This window comes from Bombina bombina, chromosome 1 (assembly GCF_027579735.1).
Source record: "Bombina bombina isolate aBomBom1 chromosome 1, aBomBom1.pri, whole genome shotgun sequence".
Taxonomy (NCBI): Eukaryota; Metazoa; Chordata; class Amphibia; order Anura; family Bombinatoridae; genus Bombina; species Bombina bombina.
The window spans coordinates 154,009,828-154,035,438 of NC_069499.1; the positions used below are offsets into that span (position 1 = coordinate 154,009,828).

The 25,611-nt window shown below is 38.6% G+C and overlaps 1 protein-coding gene across 1 annotated transcript in view; it reads left to right on the forward strand.

Annotated features, from left to right (window-relative positions):
* MIS18BP1 (MIS18 binding protein 1) overlaps window positions 1–25,611 on the forward strand; it is a 399,326-nt gene that overhangs the window by 319,333 nt on the left and 54,382 nt on the right. The window contains exon 12 of the mRNA XM_053697673.1: window positions 2,182–2,357. Coding sequence (XP_053553648.1) covers window positions 2,182–2,357 — 176 coding nt within the window. The remainder of the gene's footprint in view (window positions 1–2,181; window positions 2,358–25,611) is intronic.

The following is a 25,611-nucleotide window of genomic DNA, read 5'->3' on the forward strand; positions in this document are numbered from 1 at the left end:
GACTCTCCATGCCCTGAAAGAAATTTATCAGGTAAGCATAAATTTTTTTATTTTTTTTTAGTTCAGCAGCCTTAGCCACATTAAATAATGTAATTTTACCAATGGGGACACTGTAATGTTACATTTAGCCACCAATCAGCAAGCGCTACCCAGGTTCTGAACCAAAAACGGTCTGGCTCCTAAGCTTACACTCCTGCTTTTTCAAATAAAGATACAAAGAAATTGAAGAAATATTGATAATAGGAGTAAATATGCTTAAAATTGCATGGTGTATCTGAATTCTGAAAGAACAAAATAGGATTTAATGTCCCTGTAAATGGAGGGTTAGAAATGATGGTTCAGCTAACTGTAAGAAATAGGACAGGTGCCATTTTGACACTGGGGATATTTCAGCCATAAATCATATTTAAGTCTCTACAACATTTAAAAAGACTTGAGAATGTAGCATGTAAATAGAGAATAAATTGTTTGGTGAATGACACCTTTATCCATGTGCGGTTACTGAATTATATATTGTGTTCATCAAAAAAAAGTGCAATTTCTTTTGGCCAATTCTTAAAGGGACAGTCTACACTAAAATTGTTATTGTTTAAAAAGATAGATAACGCCTTTACTACCCATTCCACAGTTTTGCACAACCAACATTGTTATATTAATATACTTTGTAACATTTAAACCTCTAAATGCCTGCCTGTTTCTAACCCACTACAGACAGCCTCTTATCCCACATGTTTTTTTTTTTGTTTTTGTTTTTTCACAACAGGGGAGTGCTAGTTCATGTGGGCCATATAGATGACATTGTGCTCACACCCGGGGAGTTATTTCAGAGTTGACACAACACAGTACTAAATGCAAGTCAATAGATAATAAAAAAAGATGAGATCAGGGGTCTGTCAGAAGATGCTTAGATACAAGTTAATCACAGAGGTAAAAAGTGTATTATTATAACTGTGTTGGTTATGCAAAACTGGGAAATAGGTAATAAAGGGATTATCTATCTTTTAAAACAATAAAAATTCTATTGTAGACTGTCCCTTTAATATTGTAACCTTCTATTAGTAAGTTTTCTGTGCACCTGACTTTTATGGTCACCCAAGAGTTTGTATGTTTCGCTTAATGGGACATTAAACACTTTTAAATAGTAATATAAAATGATAAACCATATATATATATAAAAAAAACAACTCTGCAATATACTTTCATTATTTATTTTGTCCCCTTTTCCTGTAATTCCATTCTGAAATTGTGAGCTTTTCAGTTCCTGTTAGAAATTGAAGAGCAGAACACTGTTTTATTCCACACATCCATTGGCTGCACACTCTAGTGACCTATTTATAACTGTCCCTAATTGGCCACAGCAGAGAAGCTAACCTACGTTACAACATGGCAGCTCCCATTGTTTTATAGGCATTAGAACTTTACACTTATTTTGTCAATATTTAAACCGCTAATGAAACTTTAAAAATATATATCTACATGTTATTCTCAGACTCACCTTTTCTTAGAATGCATCATTCTATCTTGCATTTATTTAGTGTTTAATGCCCCTTTAAAGGGACAATAAACACTTTGAGATTTTTATATAAAGTATTTAGTTCTGGATAGTGAAACAACTTTGCAATACATTTTCATTATTTATTTTGCCTTATTTTCATGTAAATTTAACCCAGAAAATGTAGCAATTTTTAATTCTCAGAACTTGAAATGAACCCTGCTGACGTCTCAAGGCTAACACTGCTACATACATTTCCCTAATTGGATTTATCAGTTAATAACTGCAAAACAATGCATTTTTTATTATCTTTACTGTGACTAGGGCCCAGATTTGCTCCTTCAAATTAGCGAAATGGGGGATGTTTGGCTATTAAACAATTGCTGTAAGAAAAGGATATTACTTTGTTTTTAAAAAAAAAAAAAAATCATTAAGACTTGGCTGATATGCTATTCTATACTATAGCAACAACTTGTAATCATAGAGTGTTTACTGTCCCTTTGAGTAGAGCATACATCACTTTCTCTGGTGATCACTGGATAAATTATTGAATGTATATGTGCTGGGAATCTACGCTAGTTTATAGAAACAAGCTAATATGCAAGTTGCGTCTGCTATATAGAAATAAGTAAAATTGGGTGTCCCTTTAAAAAAAAAAATAGTTATTTAAAAACTTTGATTTATCATAGGGCTATTTCATCTTTACCAAAGCATAAAAGTGGATTCTGGCTGGATGTTGCTATGACAGTAGGCAGCCGCTCCGCAGAGGAATGCCAAGAGAAATACTTGGATTTGCAGCAAGCAAAGGGATCTAAAACACAGTCCAAAAAGGAGTCTGCCAGGCCCAATGAAAAGGAACAAAAAGGTAATTTGAAGGGTTTTTTTGCCAATATATATTTAACTAAAGAGCCTTCTCTTCCTACCATTTCTTAAAGGGACAGTAAACCTCAAAAATAATGTTATATAATTCTGCACATAGTGCAGAATTATATAACATTATATTAGCGCAACTTTATAAAACATAATATACCCTTTTAATTTTTTTTAAAAACGTCTGTTTTACAGACCCGCTCTCGGTGCTCTTCTGAGTGGGTCTGTTTGTTTCACACAGCGCATCGGGCCAGCTGTATAGTCACCGCCCGTCCCGACCGCGCCATTATACACAGTGCAGCTCGCTCCTGCTGTCAGACAGAGCAGGAGCGAGCTGCACTTAGTGTTATGACTGTTCTGTTCAGAGAAGCCTACCACCCAACTCAATAATACATTAATTTGACTTACCTAACATTTCCCTCATCTAACTCTGTATTAACATCTTTCTCAATCTTGCAGTCCTCACCTCCTGTTTCTTTACTTCCTACCCTTCTAGATTGTAAATTCCCACGGGATTAGGGCCCTTAATCCCTCCTGTATGTGTTTGTAAATGTTGTCCTTTCTCTTACAAGTCTTATATTGTTTTATTTAAATGAATTGTATCCATGGACAATGCTGCGGAATATGTTGGCACTTCATAAAGTATATAATAATAAAAGGGGATAATAGAAGTAAATTGGAAAGTTGTTTAAAATTGCATGTTCTGTCTGAATGATGGAAGAAAAAAATTGGGTTTCATGTCCCTTTAATACCTGTTCCTTGATCTTCAATTTCGATGTTTGTATCTTTGTCCCCATGCCCTTATAGTGTTCCTAAAGTTAAAGTGCCCTGAGGTTTTAAATGTGCTTCTTGCTTACAAGAGAAGACGAAAATCATTACTGTTTCTATATTGATGCGGTTAAAGGTTTATGTTTGTCTTAAAGCACAGTTAGCAATGCAGACTATTGCCAAATTACCTGCTCAGGTCTGTTACTGTCAATATGATTGTTTTGACTCGTTCCAAGATAAGGTTTTCTTTGTGAAGCTGGAAAATAACACTTTTGATGTCTAGATTGCATGTTATTTAAAGGGACACTAAACACTTTAATATTGTACTATAAACTCTTAATGTTGTATAGCACAACAACTTTGCAATATACCTCATGATTGGCAGTAATACTCAAATAATGGTGAATTTAACATATGTGTTTGTATTAAAGGGACACTTTCGTGATTCAGACTTTCTAATTTACTCCTATTATCAAATTTTCTTCATACTCTTGGTATGTTTATTTGAAAAGCAAGAATGTAGGTTTAGATGCCGGCCCATTTTTGGTGAACAACCTGGGTTGTTTGTGCTGATTGGTGGATAGATTCATCCACCAATAAACAAGTGCTGTCCAGTGCCTGAACCAAAAATTGGCTGGCTCCTTAGCTTAGATGCCTTATTTTTCAAATAAAGATAGCAAGAGAACAAAGAAAAAATGAGAGTAAATTAGAAAGTTGCTTAAAATTGCATGCACTATCTGAATCACAAAAGAAAAAAATTGGGTTCAGTGTCCCTTTAACAAATAGTTGTTGGAAAGTAATTGATCCCCATGGGAAATAAAGGGGTTAAATGTGTGCGTGCAATTCCCTGTGTTCCAAATTAGTTACTGTAACAACCTGGCACCCAGTATTTGCCATGAATGTATACATTTCTTTCATGTAATTGGCAAGAGTCCGTGAGCTAGTGATGTATGGGATACAATCCTACCAGGAGGGGCAAAGTTTCCCAAACCTCAAAATGCCTATAAATACACCCCCTCACCACACCCACAATTCAGTTTTACAAACTTTGCCTACTATGGAGGTGGTGAAGTAAGTTTGTGCTAAGATTTCTACGTTGATATGCGCTTCTCAGCATTTTTTGAAGCCCGATTCCTCTGAGTACAGTGAATGTCAGAGGGATGTGAAGGGAGTATCACCTATTGAATGCAATGGTTTTCCTCACGGGGATCTATTTCATAGGTTCTCTGTTATCGGTCATAGAGATTCATCTACCTCCCTTTTCAGATCGACGATATACTCTCATATTCCATTACCTCTACTGATAACCGTTTCAGTACTGGTTTGGCTATCTGCTATATGTGGATGGGTGTCTTTTGGTAAGTATGTTTTCATTACTTAAGACACTCTCAGCTATGGTTTGGCACTTTTATGTATTTATATAAAGTTCTAAATATATGTATTGTACTTATATTTGCCATGATTCAGGTTTTCAGTATATTTCCTTTTTGCAGACTGTCAGTTTCATATCTGGGAAATGCTTTTTTATGAAAATGTATTTCTTACCTGGGGTATAGTCTCTTTTTCAAATTGACTGTCTTTTAAATTCGCGGGCAGATTTAGGCTCGCAAGGGCGCAAAATGCCGATGTTTATTGCATCATTCTTGACACAAGTGTTTTTGGCGCGAAGTTACGTTTGTTGACGCAAATTCGTCATTTCCTTAACAAGGTTGCGTCATTTCGGACGTTTTTGGCACCAAAAATATTTTCTGTTTGTTGTGCGTCATACTTGGCGCCTAATGTTTTCATTATTTAATACCCCATTCCTATTTGCTTCTTGTCTTTTTCTATGTCAGAGGGCTATTCTGTTTGCATTTTTTTCCCATTCCTGAAACTGCCATATAAGGAAATTGATAATTTTGCTTTATATGTTGTTTTTCTCTCTTACATTTGCAAGATGTCTCAATCTGATCCTGTCTCAGAATTCACTGTTGGATCCCTGCTGCCTGATAACAGTTCTACCAAAGCTAAGTGCATTTGTTGTAAAATTGTGGTGATTATACCTCCAGCTGTGGTTTGTAATAGTTGTCATGATAAACTTTCTCCAACATTGGTGTGTCCGGTCCACGGCGTCATCCATAACTTGTGGGAATATCTCTTCCCCAACAGGAAATGGCAAAGAGTACAGCAAAAGCTGTCCATATAGTCCCTCCTAGGCTCCGCCCACCCCAGTCATTCTCTTTGCCGTTGCACAGGCAACATCTCCACGGAGATGGTGAAGAGTATGTGGTGTTTAGTTGTAGTTTTTTATTCTACTATCAAGAGTTTGTTATTTTAAAATAGTGCTGGTATGTACTATTTACTCTGAAACAGAAAAAGATGAAGAGTTCTGTTTGTGAGAGGAATATGCTTTTAGCAGCAGTAACTAAAATCGTTTGCTGTTTCCACATAGGACTGTTGAGATGAAATGACTTCAGTTGGGGGAAACAGCAGACTTTTCTGCTTAAGGTATGACTAGCCATATTTCTAACAAGACTGTAATGCTGGAAGGCTGTCATTTCCCCTCATGGGGACCGGTAAGCCATTTTCTTAGTCTCAAACAGAATAAAGGGCTTAATATGGGCTATAAAACTGGTAGACACTTTTATGGGCAAGATCGATTGCTTTATTTGGGCATTTTATACAACTTGATGTGAAATTCACACTTATAAACTTTGGGGAAAGTTTTTTAACGCCAGGCACTGGTTTAGACACCTTTCCAGTCAGGAAGGGCCTTCACTGTAGTAGGCTGAGCCTCATTTTCGCGCCATTACTGCGCAGTTACTTTTGAGAGCAGGACATGTGGATCTGAAAGTAGTTGAAAAGATTCCTAGAAGGCTTCATTTGGTATCGTATTCCCCCCTGGGTTTGGTAAAGTCGCAGCAAAGGCTGTAGCTGGGACTGTAGAGGGGTTAGAACTGTATCCGGCTCCGGTTTCATTTTAAGGGTTAAAGGCCTGAAACTTGGGGTGCAATGCTTTGAATGCTTTAAGACACTGTGGTGAAAATTTGGTAAAATTTGAACAATTCCTTCATAGTTTTTCATATATTCAGTAATAAAGTGTGCCCTGTTTAAAATTTAAAGAGACAGTAACGGTTTTGTTTTAAAACGGTTTTTGTACTTTATTGACAAGTTTAAGCCTGTTTAACATGTCTGTACCTTCAGATAAGCTATGTTCTGTATGTATGGAAGCCAATGTGTCTCCCCCTTCGAAATTGTGTGATAATTGTGCCATAGCGTCCAAACAAAGTAAGGACAGTACTGCCACAGATAGTAAAGTTGCCCAAGATGATTCATCAGATGAAGGGAGTAGACATAGTTCTACATCATCTCGTTCTGTGTCTACACCAGTTTTGCCCACGCAGGAGACTCCTAGTACTTCTAGCGCGCCAATGCTTGTTACTATGCAACAATTGACGGCAGTAATGGATAACTCCATAGCTAATATTTTATCCAAAATGCCTGCATTTCAGAGAAAGCGCGATTGCTCTGTTTTAAACACTGTAGAGCAGGAGGGCGCTGATGATAATTGCTCTGTCATACCCTCACACCAATCTGAAGGGGCCATGAGGGAGGTTTTGTCAGATGGGGAAATTTCAGATTCAGGTAGAATTTCTCAACAGGCAGAACCTGATGTTGTGACATTTAAATTTAAATTAGAGCATCTCCGCGCACTGCTTAAGGAGGTGTTATCTACTCTGGATGATTGTGACAACCTGGTCATTCCAGAAAAATTGTGCAAGATGGACAAGTTCCTAGAGGTTCCGGTGCACCCCGACGCTTTTCCTATACCCAAGCGGGTGGCGGACATAGTGAATAAGGAGTGGGAGAAGCCCGGCATACCTTTTGTTCCCCCTCCTATATTTAAGAAATTATTTCCTATGGTCGACCCCAGAAAGGACTTATGGCAGACAGTCCCTAAGGTCGAGGGGGCAGTTTCTACACTAAACAAGCGCACTACTATTCCTATCAAGGATAATTGTGCTTTTAAAGATCCTATGGATAAAAAATTGGAGGGTTTGCTTAAAAAGATTTTTGTACAGCAAGGTTACCTCCTGCAACCCATTTCGTGCATTGTTCCTGTCACTACAGCAGCGTGGTTCTGGTTCGAAGGAGGTTATGGACAGAGTTCACGCACTTAAGTTAGCTAATTCTTTTATTTTAGATGCCGCTTTGCAGTTAGCTAGATTAGCGGCGAAAAATTCTGGGTTTGCAATTGTGGCGCGCAGAGCGCTTTGGCTAAAGTCTTGGTCAGCGGATGTATCTTCCAAGACAAAATTGCTTAATATCCCTTTCAAGGGTAAAACTCTTTTTGGGCCAGAATTGAAAGAGATTATCTCAGACTCCCTGAAAGCTCAGGGTCTATGGTCTCGGGAAGAGTCTCTTCTCCCGATAAACATTCTGGAACTGAGAGCGATATTCAATACTCTCAGGGCTTGGCCTCAACTAGCAAAGGCCAGATTCATAAGATTTCAATCAGACAACATGACGACTGTTGCTTACATCAACCATCAGGGGGGAACAAGGAGTTCCCTGGCGATGAGAGAAGTGACCAAGATCATAAAATGGGCGGAGGATCACTCCTACCACCTATCTGCGATCCACATCCCAGGGGTGGAAAACTGGGAGGCGGATTATCTGAGTTGTCAGACATTCCATCGGGGGGGGGTTGTGGGAACTCCACCCGGAGATATTTGCCCAGTTGACTCAATTATGGGGCATTCCAGACATGGATCTGATGGCGTCTCGTCAGAACTTCAAGGTTCCTTGCTACGGGTCCAGATCCAGGGATCCCAGGGCGACTCTAGTGGATGCATTAGTAGCGCCTTGGACCTTCAACCTAGCTTATGTGTTTCCACCGTTTCCTCTCATTCCCAGGCTGGTAGCCAGGATCAAACAGGAGAGGGCCTCGTGATTTTGATAGCTCCTGCGTGGCCACGCAGGACTTGGTATGCAGACCTGGTGAATATGTCATCGGCTCCACCATGGAAGCTACCTTTGAGACAGGATCTTCTAGTACAGGGTCCATTCGAACATCCAAATCTAGTCTCTCTCCAGCTGACGGCTTGGAAATTGAACGCTTGATTTTATCCAAGCGTGGGTTTTCGGATTCTGTGATAGATACTCTGGTACAAGCCAGAAAACCTGTAACTAGAAAAATTTACCATAAAATATGGAAAAGATATATCTGTTGGTGTGAATCCAAGGGATTCTCATGGAGTAAGATTAAAATTCCTAGGATCCTTTACTTTCTCCAAGAAGGTTTGGATAAGGGATTATCAGCGAGTTCCCTAAAGGGACAGATTTCTACTTTATCTGTCTTGTTACACAAACGACTGGCATCTATGCCAGATGTTCAAGCTTTTGTTCAGGCTTTGGTCAGGATCAAGCCTGTTTACAGACCTTTGACTCCTCCCTGGAGTCTAAATTTAGTTCTTTCAGTTCTCCAAGGGGTTCCGTTTGAACCTTTACATTCCATAGATATTAAGTTGTTATCTTGGAAAGTTTTGTTTTTAGTTGCTATTTCTTCTGCTAGAAGAGTTTCTGAGTTATCTGCTCTGCAGTGTACTCCGCCCTATCTGGTGTTCCATTCAGATAAGGTTGTTTTGCTTACTAAACCTGGTTTCCTTCCAAAAGTTGTTTCCAAAAAGAATATTAACCAGGAAATAGTTGTGCCTTCTTTGTGTCCGAATCCAGTTTCAAAGAAGGAACGTTTGTTACACAATTTGGATGTAGTCCGTGCTTTAAAGTTCTATTTAGAAGCAACAAAGGATTTCAGACAAACATCTTCTCTGTTTGTCGTCTATTCTGGTAAAAGGAGAGGTCAAAAAGCTACTGCTACACCTCTTTCCTTTTGGCTGAAAAGCATCATCCGATTGACTTACTAGACTGCCGGACGGCAGCCTCCTGAAAGAATCACAGCTCACTCTACTAGGGCTGTGGCTTCCACATGGGCCTTCAAGAACGAGGCTTCTGTTGATCAGATATGTAAGGCAGCGACTTGGTCTTCCCTGCACACTTTTGCCAAATTCTACAAATTTGATACTTTTGCTTCTTCAGAGGCTATTTTTGGGAGAAAGGTTTTGCAAGCCGTGGTGACTTCTGTTTAGGTAACCTGATTGGCTCCCTCCCTTCATCCGTGTCCTAAAGCTTTGGTATTGGTTCCCACAAGTTATGGATGACGCCGTGGACCGGACACACCAATGTTGGAGAAAACAGAATTTATGCTTACCTGATAAATTACTTTCTCCAACGGTGTGTCCGGTCCACGGCCCGCCCTGGTTTTTTAATCAGGTTTGATGAATTTATTTCTTTAACTACAGTCACCACGGCACCCTATAGTTCTCCTGTTTTTTCTCCTGTCCGTCGGTCGAATGACTGGGGTGGGCGGAGCCTAGGAGGGACTATATGGACAGCTTTTGCTGTACTCTTTGCCATTTCCTGTTGGGGAAGAGATATTCCCACAAGTTATGGATGACGCAGTGGACCGGACACACCGTTGGAGAAAGTAATTTATCAGGTAAGCATAAATTCTGTTTTTACATGCAGAAAATGTATCCATCAGTAGTAGTTCATTACCTGTTGCTGTTCCCTCAACATCTAATGCACAAGATATACCTGTAAATTTAAAAGATTTTATTGCTGATTCTATTCAGAAGGCTTTGTCTGCCATTCCGCCTTCTAATAAACGTAAAAGGTCTTTTAAAACTTCTCATAGAGTTGATGAAATTTCAAATGACCGGCAACATACTGATTTATTTTTCTCTGATGAGGATCTATCTGATACAGAAGATCCTGCCTCAGATATTGACACTGACAAATCCTCTTATTTATTTAAAAAGGAGTATATTCATTCTTTATTAAAAGAAGTGTTGATTACATTTAAATTGTGTTTATAAACCTCCTGTGGTTATTCCAGAGGTTTTTCCAGTTCCTGATGCTATTTCTGATATGATTTCTAAAGAATGGATTATACCTGGTACTTCTTTTATTCCTTCTTCAAGGTTTAAAAAATTGTATCCTTTGCCAGCAGTTAGATTGGAGTTTTGTGAAAAGATCCTGAAAGTTGATGGGGCTATCTCTACTCTCACTAAACGTACGGAAGATAGTACTTCTTTTAAAAGATCCTTTAGATAGGAAACTTGAATCTTATCTAAGAAAGGCTTATTTATATTCAGGTCATCTTCTTAGGCCTGCAATTTATTTGGCTGATGTTGCAGGTGCTTCAACTTTTTGGTTGGAGACTTTAGCGCAACAAGTATCGGATCATGATTTGTCTAGCATTGTTAAGTTGATTCAACATGCTAATAATTTCAATTGTGATGCCATTTTTTATATCAAAATTGATGTTAGATATGTCTTTAGCTATTTTAGCTAGAAGAGCTTTGTGGCTCAAATCTTGGAATGCTGATATGACTTCTAAATCCAAATTGCTATCTCTTTCTTTCCAAGGTAATAAATTATTTGGTTCTCAGTTGGATTCAATAATTTCAACTGTCACTGGGGGGAAGGGAGTTTTTTGCCTCAGGATAAAAACCTAACTGTAAATCTAAAGCTTCTAACTGTTTTCGTTCCTTTCGACATAATTAGGAACAGAAATCTAATCCTTCCCCAAAGGAATCTGTTTCCAATTGGAAGCCTTCCTCAAATTGGAATAAATCCAAGCCATTTAAGAGATCAAAGCCAGCCCCCAATTCCGCATGAAGGTGCAGCCCTCATTCCAGCTCAGCTGGTAGGGGGCAGATTAAAATTTTTCAAAGATGTTTGGATCAATTCGGACCAAAATCATTGGTTTCAGAGTATTGTCTCTCAGGGGTACAGAATAGGATTCAGAGTAAGACCGCCTGTAAGAAGATTTTTTTTTTCTCTCACGCATTCCAGCGAACCTAGTCAAGGCTCAGGCTTTCCTGAAATGTGTCTCAGACCTGGAGTTATCAGGGGTAATCATGCCAGTTCCGTTTCAGGAACAGGGTCTGGGGTTTTATTCAAATCTATTCATTGTCCCAAAGAAAGAAAATTCATTCAGACAAGTTTTTTATCTAAAGATTTTGAATCGATATGTAAGAGTACCAACTTTCAAAATGGTAACTATACGGACTATTCTGCCTTTTGTTTAGCAAGGGCATTATGTGTCCACAATAGACTTACAGGATGCATATCTTCATATTCCGATTCATCCGGATCACTATCAGTTCCTAAGATTCTCTTTTCTAGACAAGCATTACCAATGTGTTGCTCTTCCTTTTGGCCTTGCGACAGCTCCAAGAATCTTTTCAAAGGTTCTCGGTGCCCTACTCTGTGTAATCAGAGAGCGGGGTATTGCAGTGTTTCCTTATTTGGACGATATCTTGGTACTCGCTCAGTCTTTACGTTCTGCAAAATCTCACACGAATCAACTAGTGTTTCTTCAAAGACATGGTTGGAGGGTCAATTTAACAAAAAGTTAATTGATTCCTCAGACAAAGGTAACCTTATTAGGTTTCCAGATAAATTCAGTGTCCATGACTTTGTCTCTAACAGACACGAGATGTTTGAAATTGGTTGCAGCCTGTCGGAACCTTCACTCTCAGTCATTCCCTTCTGTAGCATGGAGGTTTTAGGTCACATGACTGCAGCATCGAACGCGATCCCCTTTGCTCGTTTTCATACGAGACCTCTCCAGCTTTCTATGCTGAACCAATGGTGCAGGGATTATACAAGGATATCACAATTAATATCCTTAAATCCCAATGTTCTACTTTCTCTGACATGGTGGTTAGATCACCATCGTATAATCCTAGGGGCCTCTTTCGTTCGTCCAACCTGGACTGTGATCACAACAGATGCAAGTCTTTTAGGTTGGGGAGCTGTTTGGGGATCTCTTCCAGCTCAAGGGGTTTGGAAATCTCAAGAGGCGAGATTAACAATTAATATTTTGGAACTCCGTGCAATTCTCAGGGCTCTTCAGTTTTGACCTCTGTTGAAGAGAGAACCGTTCATTTGTTTTCAGACAGACAATATCACAACTGTGGCATATGTCAATCATCAGGGTGGGACTCACAGTCCTCAAGCTATGAAAGAAGTATCTTGGATGCTTGTTTGGGTGGAATCCAGCTCCTGTCTAATTTCGGTTCATATCCCAGGTATAGACAATTGGGAAGCGGATTATCTCAGTCATCAGACTTTACATCCGGGGGAGTGGTCTCTCCACCCAGATGTGTTTTCTCAAATTGTTCAGATGTGGGGGCTTCCAGAAATAGATCTGATTGCATCTCATCTAAATAAGAAACTTCCCAGGTACCTGTCCAGGTCCAGGGATCCTCAGGCGAAAGCAGTGGATGCGTTGACACTTCCGTGGTGTTATCAACCTGCTTATATTTTCCCACCTCTAGTTCTTCTTCCAAGAGTGATCTCCAAAATCATGGAGCAATTGTTTGTGCTGCTGGTGGCTCTAGCATGGTCTCACAGGTTTTGGTATGCGGATCTTGTTCAGATGTCCAGTTGCCAACCTTGGCCACTTTTATTAAGACCAGACCTTCTATCTCAAGGTCCGTTTTTCCATCAGGGTCTCAAATCATTAAATTTGAAGGTATGGAAATTGAACACTTAGTGCTTAGTCATAGAGGTTTCTCTGACTCAGTGATTAATGCTATGTTGCATGCTCGTAAATCTGTTTCTAGAAAGATTTATTATCGAGTTTGGAAGACTTACTTTTCATGGTGTTCTCATAAATTCTCTTTTCTTTTCTTTTAAAATTCCTAGAATTTTACAGTTTCTTCAGGATGGTTTGGATAAAGGTTTGTCTGCAAGTTCCTTGAAAGGACAAATCTCTGCTCTTTGTTTTATTCCACAGGAAAATTGCTAAACTTCCTAAAATTCATTGTTTTGTACAGGCTGTGTTTCGTAACAAGCCTGTCATTAAATCTATCTCTCCTCCTTGGAGTCTTAATTTGGTTATGAAGGCTTTACAGGCTCCTCCATTTGAGCCTATGCTTTCTTTGGACATTAAACTACTTTCTTGGAAAGTGTTGTTCTTTTTAGCCATCTCTTCTGCTAGAAGAGTTTCTGAATTATCTGCTCTTTCTTGTGATTCTCCTTTTCTAAATTTTCATCAGGATAAGGCAGTTTTGCGGACTTCATTTAAATTCTTACCTAAGGTTGTGAATTCTAACAACATTATTAGAGAAATTGTTGTCCCTTCTTTGTTTCCTAATCCTAAGAATTCTTTGGGGAGATCTTTACATTCTTTGGATGTGGTGAGAGCTCTGAAATATTATGTTGAAGCCACTAAAGATTTCAGGAAGACTTCTAGTATATTTGTTATGTTTTCTAGTTCCAGGAAAGGTCAGAAGGCTTCTGCCATTTCTTTGTCATCGTGGTTAAAGCTTTTGATTCATCAAGCTTATTTGGAGTCGGGTAAAGCCCTGCTTCAGAGAATTACAGCTCATTCTACTAGATCAGTTTCCACTTCTTGGGCTTTTAAGAATGAAGCTCTAGTTGATCAGATTTGCTAAGCAGCAACTTGGTCTTCTTTGCATATATTTACTAAATTCTACCATTTTGATGTATTTGCTTTTCGGAAGCAGTTTTTGTTAGGAAGGTTCTTCAAGCAGCTGTTTCAGTTTGATTCTTCTTCTTATGATTTAAGTTTTTATTTTTGAGAATAAATTTATATTTGGGTTGTTGATTCATTTTTTTCAGCAAATTGCTGTTTTTATTTTGTCCCTCCCTCTCTAGTTACTCTTGCGTGGAGTTCCACATCTTGGGTATTGCTATCCCATACGTCACTAGCTCATGGACTCTTGCCAATTACATGAAAGAAAACATAATTTATGTAAGAACTTACCTGATAAATTAATTTCTTTCATATTGGCAAGAGCCAATGAGGCCCACCCTTTTTTATGGTGGTTATGATTTTTTGTATAAAGCACAATTATTTCCAAATTCCTTTGTTGATGCTTTTTACTCCTTTATCACCCCACTTCTTGGCTATTCGTTAAACTGAATTGTGGGTGTGGTAAGGTGATGTATTTATAGGCATTTTGAGGTTTGGGAAACTTTGCCCCTCCTGGTAAGATTGTAAGAATGAAGCTCTAGTTGATCAGATTTGCAAAGCAGCAACTTGGTCTTCTTTGCATATATTTACTAAATTCTACCATTTTGATGTATTTGCTTTTTCGGAAGCAGTTTTTGTTAGGAAGGTTCTTCAAGCAGCTGTTTCAGTTTGATTCTTCTTCTTATGATTTAAGTTTTTATTTTTGAGAATAAATTTATATTTGGGTTGTTGATTCATTTTTTTCAGCAAATTGCTGTTTTTATTTTGTCCCTCCCTCTCTAGTTACTCTTGCGTGGAGTTCCACATCTTGGGTATTGCTATCCCATACGTCACTAGCTCATGGACTCTTGCCAATTACATGAAAGAAAACATAATTTATGTAAGAACTTACCTGATAAATTAATTTCTTTCATATTGGCAAGAGCCAATGAGGCCCACCCTTTTTTATGGTGGTTATGATTTTTTGTATAAAGCACAATTATTTCCAAATTCCTTTATTGATGCTTTTTACTCCTTTATCACCCCACTTCTTGGCTATTCGTTAAACTGAATTGTGGGTGTGGTAAGGGGGTGTATTTATAGGCATTTTGAGGTTTGGGAAACTTTGCCCCTCCTGGTAAGATTGTATATCCCATACGTCACTAGCTCATGGACTCTTGCCAATATGAAATAAATTAATTTGTCAGGTAAGTTCTTACATAAATTATGTTTTCTTTCATGTAATTGGCAAGAGTCCATGAGCTAGTGACGTATGGGATATACAATCCTACCAGGAGGGGCAAAGTTTCCCAAACCTCAAAATGCCTATAAATACACCCCTCGCCACACCCACAATTCAGTTTTTACAAACTTTGCCTCCTATAGAGGTGGTGAATTAAGTTTGTGCTTAGATTCTACGTTGATATGCTCTTCTCAGCATTTTGAAGCACGATTCCTCTCAGAGTACAGCGAATGTCAGAGGGTTGTGAAGGGAGTATCACCTATTGAATGCAATAGTTTTCCTCATGAGAGATCTATTTCATAGGTTCTCTGTTATCGGTCGTAGAGATTCATCTCCTTACCTCTATTGCTTCAGTACTGGTTTGGCTATCTGCTATATGTGGATGGGTGTCTTTCGGTAAGTATGTTTTCATTACTTAAGACACTCTCAGCTATGGTTTGGCACTTTATGTATTTATTTAAAGTTCTAAATATATGTATTGTACTTATATTTGCCATGAGTCAGGTTTATGTATATTTCCTTTTGCAGACTATCAGTTTCATATTTGGGAAAATATTTTTCTTACCTGGGGTATAGTCTTTTTTTCAATTGACTGTTTTTTTTTTTCATTAAAATTCACAGGCAAAATTAGACTCGCAAGGGCGCAAAATGACAAAGTTTATTGCGTCATTCTTTGCGCGAAGGTACGTCCGATTACGCAAATTCATAATTTCCGTCGTCATAGTTGACGCCAAGTTCCTTGCACAAGGTTGCGTCTTTAATGACGCAAGTGTGTCATTTCCGGATGTTGTTAGTGCCAAAAAAAATTAAGTTACATTGTGTGTCATACTTGGCGCCAAATAATTTCATAATTTAAAACCCCATTCCTATGTGCCTCTTGCCTTTTTCTATGTCAGAGGGCTATGCTGTTTGCATTTTTTCCCCATCCCTGAAACTGCCATATAAGGAAATTGATCATTTTGCTTTATATGTTGTTTTTTCTCTTACATTTGCAAGATATGTCAATCTGATCCTGTCTCAGAAACCACTGTTGGATTCCTGCTGCCTGATAACAGTTCTACCTAAGCTAAGTGCATTTGTTGTAACTTTTGTGGAGATTATATCTCCAGCTGTGGTATGTAATAGTTGTCATGATAAGCTTTTACAGGCAGATAATGTGTCCATCAGTAATAATACAATGCCTGTTGTTCCTTCAACATCTAATGTACATGATATACCTGTGAGTATAAAAGATTTTGTTGCTGATGCAATTCAGAAGGCTTTGTCAGCCATCCCGCCTTCTAACAAACATAAAAGGTCTTTTGAAACTTCTCATAAACTTGATGAAATTTCAAATGACCGACAACATACTGAATTATGATGAGGATCTATCTGATTCAGAAGACCCTTCCTCAGATATTGACAATGACAAATCTACTTATTTGTTTAAAATGGAGTACTGTATATTCGTTCCTTGTTAAAAGAGGTGTTGATTACATTGGATATTGAGGAAACTAGTCCTCTTGATATTAAAACTAGTAAACGTTTAAATTCTGTTTATAAACCTCCTGTGGTTACTCCAGAGGTTTTTCCAGGTCCTGATGCTATTTCTGATATGATTTCTAAGGAATGAAATAGGCCTGGTATTTCTTTTATTCCTTCTTCAAGGTTTAAAAAATCGTATCCTTTGCCAGCAGTTAGATTGGAGTTTTGGGAAAAGATCCACAAAGTTGATGGGGCTATTTCTACTTTTACTAACCGTACTACTATTCCTATGGAAGAAAGTACTTCTTTTAAAGATCCTTTAGATAGGAAACTTAAATCTTATCTAAGGAAAGCTTATTTATATTCTGACCATCTTCTCAGGCCTGCCATTTCTATGGCTGATGTTGCAGCTACATCAACTTTTTGGTTGGAAAGTTTAGTGCAACAGGAAATGGATCCTGATTTGTCTAGCATTGTTTGTTTGCTTCAACATGCTAATCATTTTATATGTGATGCCATTTCTTTCATGTAATTAACAAGAGTCCATGAGCTAGTGACGTATGGGATATACATTCCTACCAGGAGGGGCAAAGTTTCCCAAACCTTAAAATGCCTATAAATACACCCCTCACCACACCCACAAATCAGTTTTACAAACTTTGCCTCCAAGGGAGGTGGTGAAGTAAGTTTGTGCTAGATTCTACGTTGATATGCGCTCCGCAGCAAGTTGGAGCCCGGTTTTCCTCTCAGCGTGCAGTGAATGTCAGAGGGATGTGAAGAGAGTATTGCCTATTGAATGCAGTGATCTCCTTCTACGGGGTCTATTTCATAAGGTTCTCTGTTATCGGTCGTAGAGATTCATCTCTTACCTCCCTTTTCAGATCGACGATATACTCTTATATTTACCATTTCCTCTACTGATTCTCGTTTCAGTACTGGTTTGGCTTTCTACAAACATGTAGATGAGTGTCCTGGGGTAAGTAAGTCTTATTTTCTGTGACACTCTAAGCTATGGTTGGGCACTTTATTTATAAAGTTCTAAATATATGTATTCAAACATTTATTTGCCTTGACTCAGAATGTTCAACTTTCCTTATTTCCAGACAGTCAGTTTCATATTTGGGATTATGCATTGAATTATCATATTTTTTCTTACCTCAAAAATTTGACTTTTTTCCCTGTGGGCTGTTAGGCTCGCGGGGGCTGAAAATGCTTCATTTTATTGCGTCATTCTTGGCGCAGACTTTTTTGGCGCAAAAATTCTTTTCCGTTTCCGGCGTCATACGTGTCGCCGGAAGTTGCGTCATTTTTTGACGTTATTTTGCGTCAAGGATGTCGGCGTTCCGGATGTGGCGTCATTTTTGGCGCCAAAAGCATTTAGGCGCCAAATAATGTGGGCGTCTTTTTTGGCGCTAAAAAATATGGGCGTCATTTTTGTCTCCACATTATTTAAGTCTCATTATTTATTGCTTCTGGTTGCTAGAAGCTTGTTCACTGGCATTTTTTTCCCATTCCTGAAACTGTCATTTAAGGAATTTGATCAATTTTGCTTTATATGTTGTTTTTTTCTTTTACATATTGCAAGATGTTCCACGTTGCAACTGAGTCAGAAGATACTACAGGAAAATCACTGCACAGTGCTGGAGCTACCAAGCTAAGTCTGCTATAAACTTTTGGTATCTGTTTTCTCCAGCTGTTATTTGTATTGCATGTCATGTCAAACTTATTAATGCAGATAAAATTTCCTTTAGTACTGTTACATTACCTGTTGCTGTCCGTCAACATCTAATTTTCAGAGTGTTCCTGATAACATAAGAGATTTTATTTTTTAAATCCATTAAGAAGGCTATGTCTGTTATTTCTCCTTCTAGTATACATAAAAGTCTTTTAAAACTTCTCTTTTTTTCAGATGAATTTTTTAAATGAACATCATCATTCTGATACTGATAATGGTTCTTCTGGTTCAGAGGTTTCTGTCTCAGAGGTTGATGCTGATAAATCTTTGTATTTGTTCAAGATGGAATTTATTCGTTCTTTACTTAAAGAAGTGTTATTTGCATTAGAAATAGAGGATTCTGGTCCTCTTGATACTAAATGTAAACGTTTAAATAAGGTTTTTAAATCTCCTGTAGTTATTCCAGAAGTGTTTTATCTCCCTGATGCTATTTCTGAAGTAATTTCCAGGGAATGGAATAATTTGGGTAATTTATTTACTCCTTCTAGACGTTTAAGCAAATTATATCCTGTGCCATCTGACAGATTAGAGTTTTTTGGGACAAAAATCCCTAAGGTTATGGGGCTGTCTCTACTCCTGCTAATGTACTACTATTCCTATGGCAGATAGTACTTCATTTAAGGATCCTTTAGATAGGAAAATTGAATCTTTTCTAAGAAAAGCTTACTTATGTTCAGGTAATCTTCTTAGACCTGCTATATTTTTTTAGCGGATGTTGCTGCAGCTTCAACTTTTTGGTTAGAAGCTTTAGCGCAACAAGTAACAGATCATAATTTTATAGCATTATTATTATTCTATAACATGCTAATAATTTTATTGGTGATACCATCTTTTGATATCATTAGAGTTGATGTCAGGTATATGTCTCTAGCTATTTTAGCTAGAAAAGCTTTATGGATTAAACTTGGAATGCTGACATGTCTTCTAAGTCAACTTTGCTTTCCCTTTCTTTCCAGGGTAAATAATCATTTCGTTCCTTTCCTCACAACAAGGAACAAAAGCCTGATCCTTCATCCTCAGGAGCGGTATCAGTTTGGAAACTATTTCCAGTTTGGAATATATCCAAGCCTTATAGAAACCTATAGCCAGCTCCTAAGTATCTATGAAGGTGCGGCCCTTATTCCAGCTCAGCTGGTATGGGGCAGATTACGTTTTCTTCAAAGAAATTTGGATCAATTCCGTTCTTAATCTCTGGTTTCAGAAACATTGTTTCAGAAAGGTACAGAATTGGCTTCAAGTTAAGGCCTCCTGCTAAGAGATTCTTTTCTTTCCCGTGTCCCAGTTGACACAGCAAGGCTCAGCATTTCTGAAATGTGTTTCAGATCTAGAGTTGGCTGGAGTATTTCTGCCAGTTCCAGTTCTGGAACAGGGGCTGGGGTTTTATTTTATCTCTTCATTGTACCAAAGAAGGTCAATTCCTTCAGACCAGTTCTGGATCTATCATTATTGAATCGTTATGTTAGGATACCAACATTCAAGATGGTTACTGTAGGACTATCCTGCCTTTTGTTTAGCAAGGGCATTATATGTCTACAATAGATTTACAGGATGTGTATCTGCATATTCCGATTCATCCAGATCACTTTTAGTGTCTGAGATTCTCTTTTTAGACAAGCATTACCAGTTTTGTGGCTCTACTGTTTGGCCTAGCCTCAGTTCCAAGAATTTTTTTCAAAGGTTCTCGGTGCCCTTCTTTCTGTAATCAGAGAATAGGGTTTTGGTATTTCCTTATTTGGACGATATCTTGGTACTTGCTCAGTCTTCTCATTTTCGAAGAATCTCATACGAATCGACTTGTGTTGTTTCTTCAAGTTCATGGTTGGAGGATCAATTTACCAATCAGTTCATTGATTCCTCAGACAAGGGTAACCTTTTTAGGTTTCTAGATAAATTCAGTGTCTATGACTCTGTCCTTGTCAGACAAGAGAAGTTTAACATTGATATCAGCTTGTCAAAACCTTCAGTCACAATCATTCCCTTTGGTAGCCTTATGCATGGAAATGTTGGGTCTTAGGACTGCCGCATCAGATGCGATCTCCTTTGCTCGTTTTCACATGCGACCTCTTCAGCTCTGTATGCTGAACCTATGGTGCAGGGATTACTCAAAGATATCTCAATTAATATCTTTAAACCGATTTTACGACACTCTCTGACATGGTGGACAGATCACCATCGTTTAGTTCAGGGGGCTTCTTTGTTCTTCCGACCTGGACTATAATCTCAACAGATACAAGTCTTACAGGTTGGGGAGCTGTGTGGGGGTATCTGACGGCACAAGGGGTTTGGGAATCTCAGGAGGTGAGATTTCCGATCAATATTTTGGAACTCCGTGCAATTTTCAGAGCTCTTCAGTCTTGGCCTCTTCTGAAGAGAGAGTTGTTCATTGTTTTCAGATATGACAATGTCACAACTGTGGCATACATCAATCATCAAGGAGGGACTCACAGTCCTCTGGCTATGAAAGAAGTATCTCGAATTTTGGTTTGGGCGGAATCCAGCTCCTGTCTAATCTCTGCGGTTTTTATCCCAGGTATGGACAATTGGAAAGCGGATTATCTCAGTCGCCAAACGTTGCATCCGGGCGAATGGTCTCTTCACCCAGAGGTATTTCTTCAGATTGTTCAAATGTGGGAACTTCCAGAAATAAATCTGATGGCTTCTCATCTAAACAAGAAACTTCCCAGGTATCTGTCCAGATCCCGGGATCCTCAGGCGAAGGCAGTGGATGCATTTTCACTTCCTTGGAAGTATCATCCTGCCTATATCTTTCCGCCTCTAGTTCTTCTTCCAAGAGTAATCTCCAAGATTCTGAAGGAATGCTCGTTTGTTCTGCTGGTAGCTCCGGCATGGCCTCACAGGTTTTGATATGCGGATCCTGTCCGGATGGCCTCTTGCCAACCGTGGACTCTTCCGTTAAGACCAGACCTTTTGTCTCAAGGTCCTTTTTTCCATCAGGATCTGAAATCCTTAAATTTAAAGGTATGGAGATTGAACGCTTGATTCTTGGTCAAAGAGGTTTCTCTGACTCTGTGATTAATACTATGTTACAGGCTCGTAAATCTGTATCCAGAGAGATATATTATAGAGTCTGGAAGACCTATATTTCTTGGTGTCTTTCTCATCATTTTTCTTGGCATTCTTTTAGAATACCGAGAATATTACAATTTCTTCAGGATGGTTTAGATAAGGGTTTGTCCGCAAGTTCCTTGAAAGGTCAAATCTCTGTTCTTTCTGTTCTTTTTCACAGAAAGATTGCTATTCTTCCTGATATTCATTGTTTTGTACAAGCTTTGGTTCATATAAAGCCTGTCATTAAGTCAGTTTCTCCTCCTTGGAGTTTGAATTTGGTTCTGGGGGCTCTTCAAGCTCCTCCATTTGAACCTATGCATTCATTGGATATTAAATTACTTTCTTGGAAAGTTTTGTTCCTTTTGGCCATCTCTTCTGCAGAAGAGTTTCTGAATTATCTGCTCTTTCTTGTGAGTCTCCTTTTCTGATTCTTCATCAGGATAAGGCGGTGTTGCGAACTTCTTTTGAATTTTTACCTAACGTTGTGAATTCCAACAACATTGGTAGAGAAATTGTGGTTCCTTCATTATGTCCTAATCCTAAGAATTCTAAGGAGAAATCGTTGCATTCTTTGGATGTTGTTAGAGCTTTGAAATATTATGTTGAAGCTACGAAATCTTTCTGTAAGACTTCTAGTCTATTTGTTATCTTTTCCGGTTCTAGGAAAGGCCAGAAAGCTTCTGCCATTTCTTGGCATCTTGGTTGAAATCTTTAATTCATCTTGCCTATGTTGAGTCGGGTAAAATTCCGCCTCAGAGAATTACAGCTCATTCTACTAGGTCAGTATCTACTTCCTGGGCGTTTAGGAATGAAGCTTCGGTTGACCAGATCTGCAAAGCAGCAACTTGGTCCTCTTTGCATACTTTTACTAAATTCTACCATTTTGATGTATTTTCTTCTTCTGAAGCAGTTTTTGGTAGAAAAGTTCTTCAGGCAGCGGTTTCAGTTTGAATCTTCTGCTTATGTTTTTTGTTAAACTTTATTTTGGGTGTGGATTATTTTCAGCAGGAATTGGCTGTCTTTATTTTATCCCTCCCTCTCTAGTGACTCTTGTGTGGAAAGATCCACATCTTGGGTAGTCATTATCCCATACGTCACTAGCTCATGGACTCTTGTTAATTACATGAAAGAAAACATAATTTATGTAAGAACTTACCTGATAAATTCATTTCTTTCATATTAACAAGAGTCCATGAGGCCCACCCTTTTTTGTGGTGGTTATGATTTTTTTGTATAAAGCACAATTATTCCAATTCCTTATTTTATATGCTTCGCACTTTTTTTCTTATCACCCCACTTCTTGGCTATTCGTTAAACTGATTTGTGGGTGTGGTGAGGGGTGTATTTATAGGCATTTTAAGGTTTGGGAAACTTTGCCCCTCCTGGTAGGAATGTATATCCCATACGTCACTAGCTCATGGACTCTTGTTAATATGAAAGAAATGAATTTATCAGGTAAGTTCTTACATAAATTATGTTTTTTGATATCATCAAACTTGATGTTAAATCTATGTCTGTAGCTATTTTAGCTAGAAGAGCTTTGTGGCTCATATATTGGAATGCTGACATGGTATCTAAGTCTAGATTACTATCTCTTTCTTTCCAAAGTAATAAGTTATTTGGTTCTCAGTTGGATTCGATTATTTCAACTGTCACTGAAGGGTAAATCTAAAGCTTTTAATCGTTTTCATTCCTTTCGACAAAATAAGGAACAGAAACCTAATCCTTCCCCCAAAGAATCTGGTTCCAATTGGAGACCTTCAAGTTGGAGTAAATCCAAGTCGTTTAAGAAACCAAAGCCAGCCCACAAGCCTGCATGAAGGTGCGGCCTTTATTCCGGCTCAGCTGGTAAAGGGCAGATTAAGATTTTTCCAAGACATTTGGGCAGATTGTGTCCAAAATCAATGGATTCAGAGTATTGTCTCTCAAGGGTACCGAATAGGATTCAGAGTAAGACCCCCTGTGAGAATATTTTTTCTCACGCATCCCAGCAAATCCAGTGAAGGCTCAGGCTTTTCTGAAGTGTGTTTCAGACCTGGATCTTTCAGGGGTAATCATACCAGTTCAGTTTCAGGAACAGGGTCTGGAGTTTTATTCAAATCTATTCATTGTCCCAGAAAGAAAGAAAATTTATTCAGACCAGTTCTGGATCTGAAAATTTTGAATCGTTATGTAAAAGTGTCAATATGGTGACTATAAGGACTATTCTGCCTTTTGTTCAGCAAGGGCATTATATGTCCACAATAGACTTACAGGATGCATATCTTCATATTCTGATTCATCCAGATCACTATCAGTTTCTGAGATTCTCTTTTCTAGACAAGCATTACCAATTTGTTGCTCTTCCATTTGGCCTGGCGACAGCTCCAAGAATCTTTTCAAAGGTTCTCGGTGCCCTACTCTCTGTAATAAGAGAACAGGGTATTGCGGGGTTTCCTTATTTGGACGATATCTTGGTACTCGCTCAGTCTTTACATTCTGCAGAATCTCACACAAATCAACTAGTGTTGTTTCTTCAAAAACATGGTTGGAGGATCAATTTACAAAAATGTTCTTTGATTCCTCAGACAAGGGTCACCTTTTAAGGTTTCCAGATAGATTCAGTGTCCATGACTCTGTCTTTAACAGACAAGAGACAATTCAAATTGGTGTCAGCCTGTCGGAACCTTCAGTCTCAGTCATTCCCTTCAGTAGATATGTGCATGGAAGTTTTAGGTCTCATGACTGCAGCATCGGACGCGATCCCTTTTGCTCGTTTTCATATGAGACCTCTCCAGCTTTGTATGCTGAACCAATGGTGCAGGGATTATACAAATATATCACAATATCCTTAAATCCCAATGTTCGACTATCTCTGACTTGGTGATTAGATCACAATCGTTTAGTTCAAGGGGGGCCTCTTTTGTTCGTCCAACCTGAACTGTGATCACAACAGATGCAAGTCTTTCAGGTTGGGGAGCTGTCTGGGGATCTCTGACAGCACAAGGGGTTTTGGAAATCTCAAGAGGTGAGATTACCAATCAATATTTTAGAAAACTCTGCTATTTTCAGGGCTCTTCAGGTTTGGCCTCTGTTGAAGAGGGAACCGTTCATTTGTTTTCAGACAGACAATATCACAACTGTGGCATATGTCAATCATCAGGGTGGGAATTACAGTCCCCAAGCTATGAAAGAAGTATCTCGGATTCTTGTTTAGGTGGAATCCAGTTCCTGTCTAATTTCTGCGGTTCATATCCCAGGTATAGACAATTGGGAAGCGGATTATCTCAGCCGTCAGACTTTACATCCGGGGGAGTGGTCGCTCCATCCAGATGTGTTTTCTCAAATTGTTCAGATGTGGGGGCTTCCAGAAATAGATCTGATTGCATCTCATCTAAATAAGAAACTTCCCAGGTACCTGTCCAGGTCCAGGGATCCTCAGGCGAAAGCAGTGGATGCGTTGACACTTCCGTGGTGTTATCAACCTGCTTATATCTTACCGCCTCTGGTTCTTCTTCTAAGAGTGATTTCCAAGATCATCATGTAACAATCGTTTGTGTTGCTGGTAGTTCCAGCATGGCCTCACAGGTTTTGGTATGCAGATCTTGTCCGGATGTCCAGTTGCCAATCTTGGCCACTTCCATTAAGGGCAGACCTTTTGTCTCAAGGTCTGCTTTTCCACCAGGTTTGAACGCCTAGTGCTTAGTCATAGAGTTTTCTCTGACTCCGTAATTAATACTATGTTACAGGCTCGTAAATCTGTTTCTAGGAAGATTTATTATCAAGTTTGCAAGACTTATATTTTCATGGTGTTCTTCTCATAAGTTCTCCTGGCATTCTTTTAGAATTCCTAGAATTTTACAGTTTCTTCAGGAGGGTTTGGATAAAGGTTTGTCTGCAAGTTCCTTGAAGGGACAAATCTCTGCCCTTTCTGTTTTATTTCACAGAAATATTGCTAAACTTCCTGATATTCACTGTTGGTCCGTATTAAGCCTGTCATTAAATCAATCTCTCCTCCTTGGAGTCTTAATTTGGTTTTGAAGGCTTTGCAGGCTCCTCCGTTTAAGCCTATGCATTCTTTGGACATTAAACTACTTTCTTGGAAAGTATTGTTCCTTTTGGCCATCTTTTCTGCTAGAAGAGTTTCCGAATTATCTGCTCTTTTTTTGTGAATCTCCTTTTCTGATTTTCCTCAGTATAAGGCAGTTTTGCGGACTTCATTTAAATTTCTACCGAAGGTTGTGAATTCTAACAACATCAATAAAGAAACATAAATAATAAATAATTGTCCCTTCTTTGTGTCCTAATCCGAAGAATTCTTTGGAGAGGTCCTTGCATTCTTTGGATGTGGTAAGAGCTTTGAAATATTATGTTGACGCTACTAAAGATTTCAGGAAGACTTCTAGTCTATTTGTTATCTTTTCTGGTTCTAGGAAAGGTCCAGAAGGCTTCTGCCATTT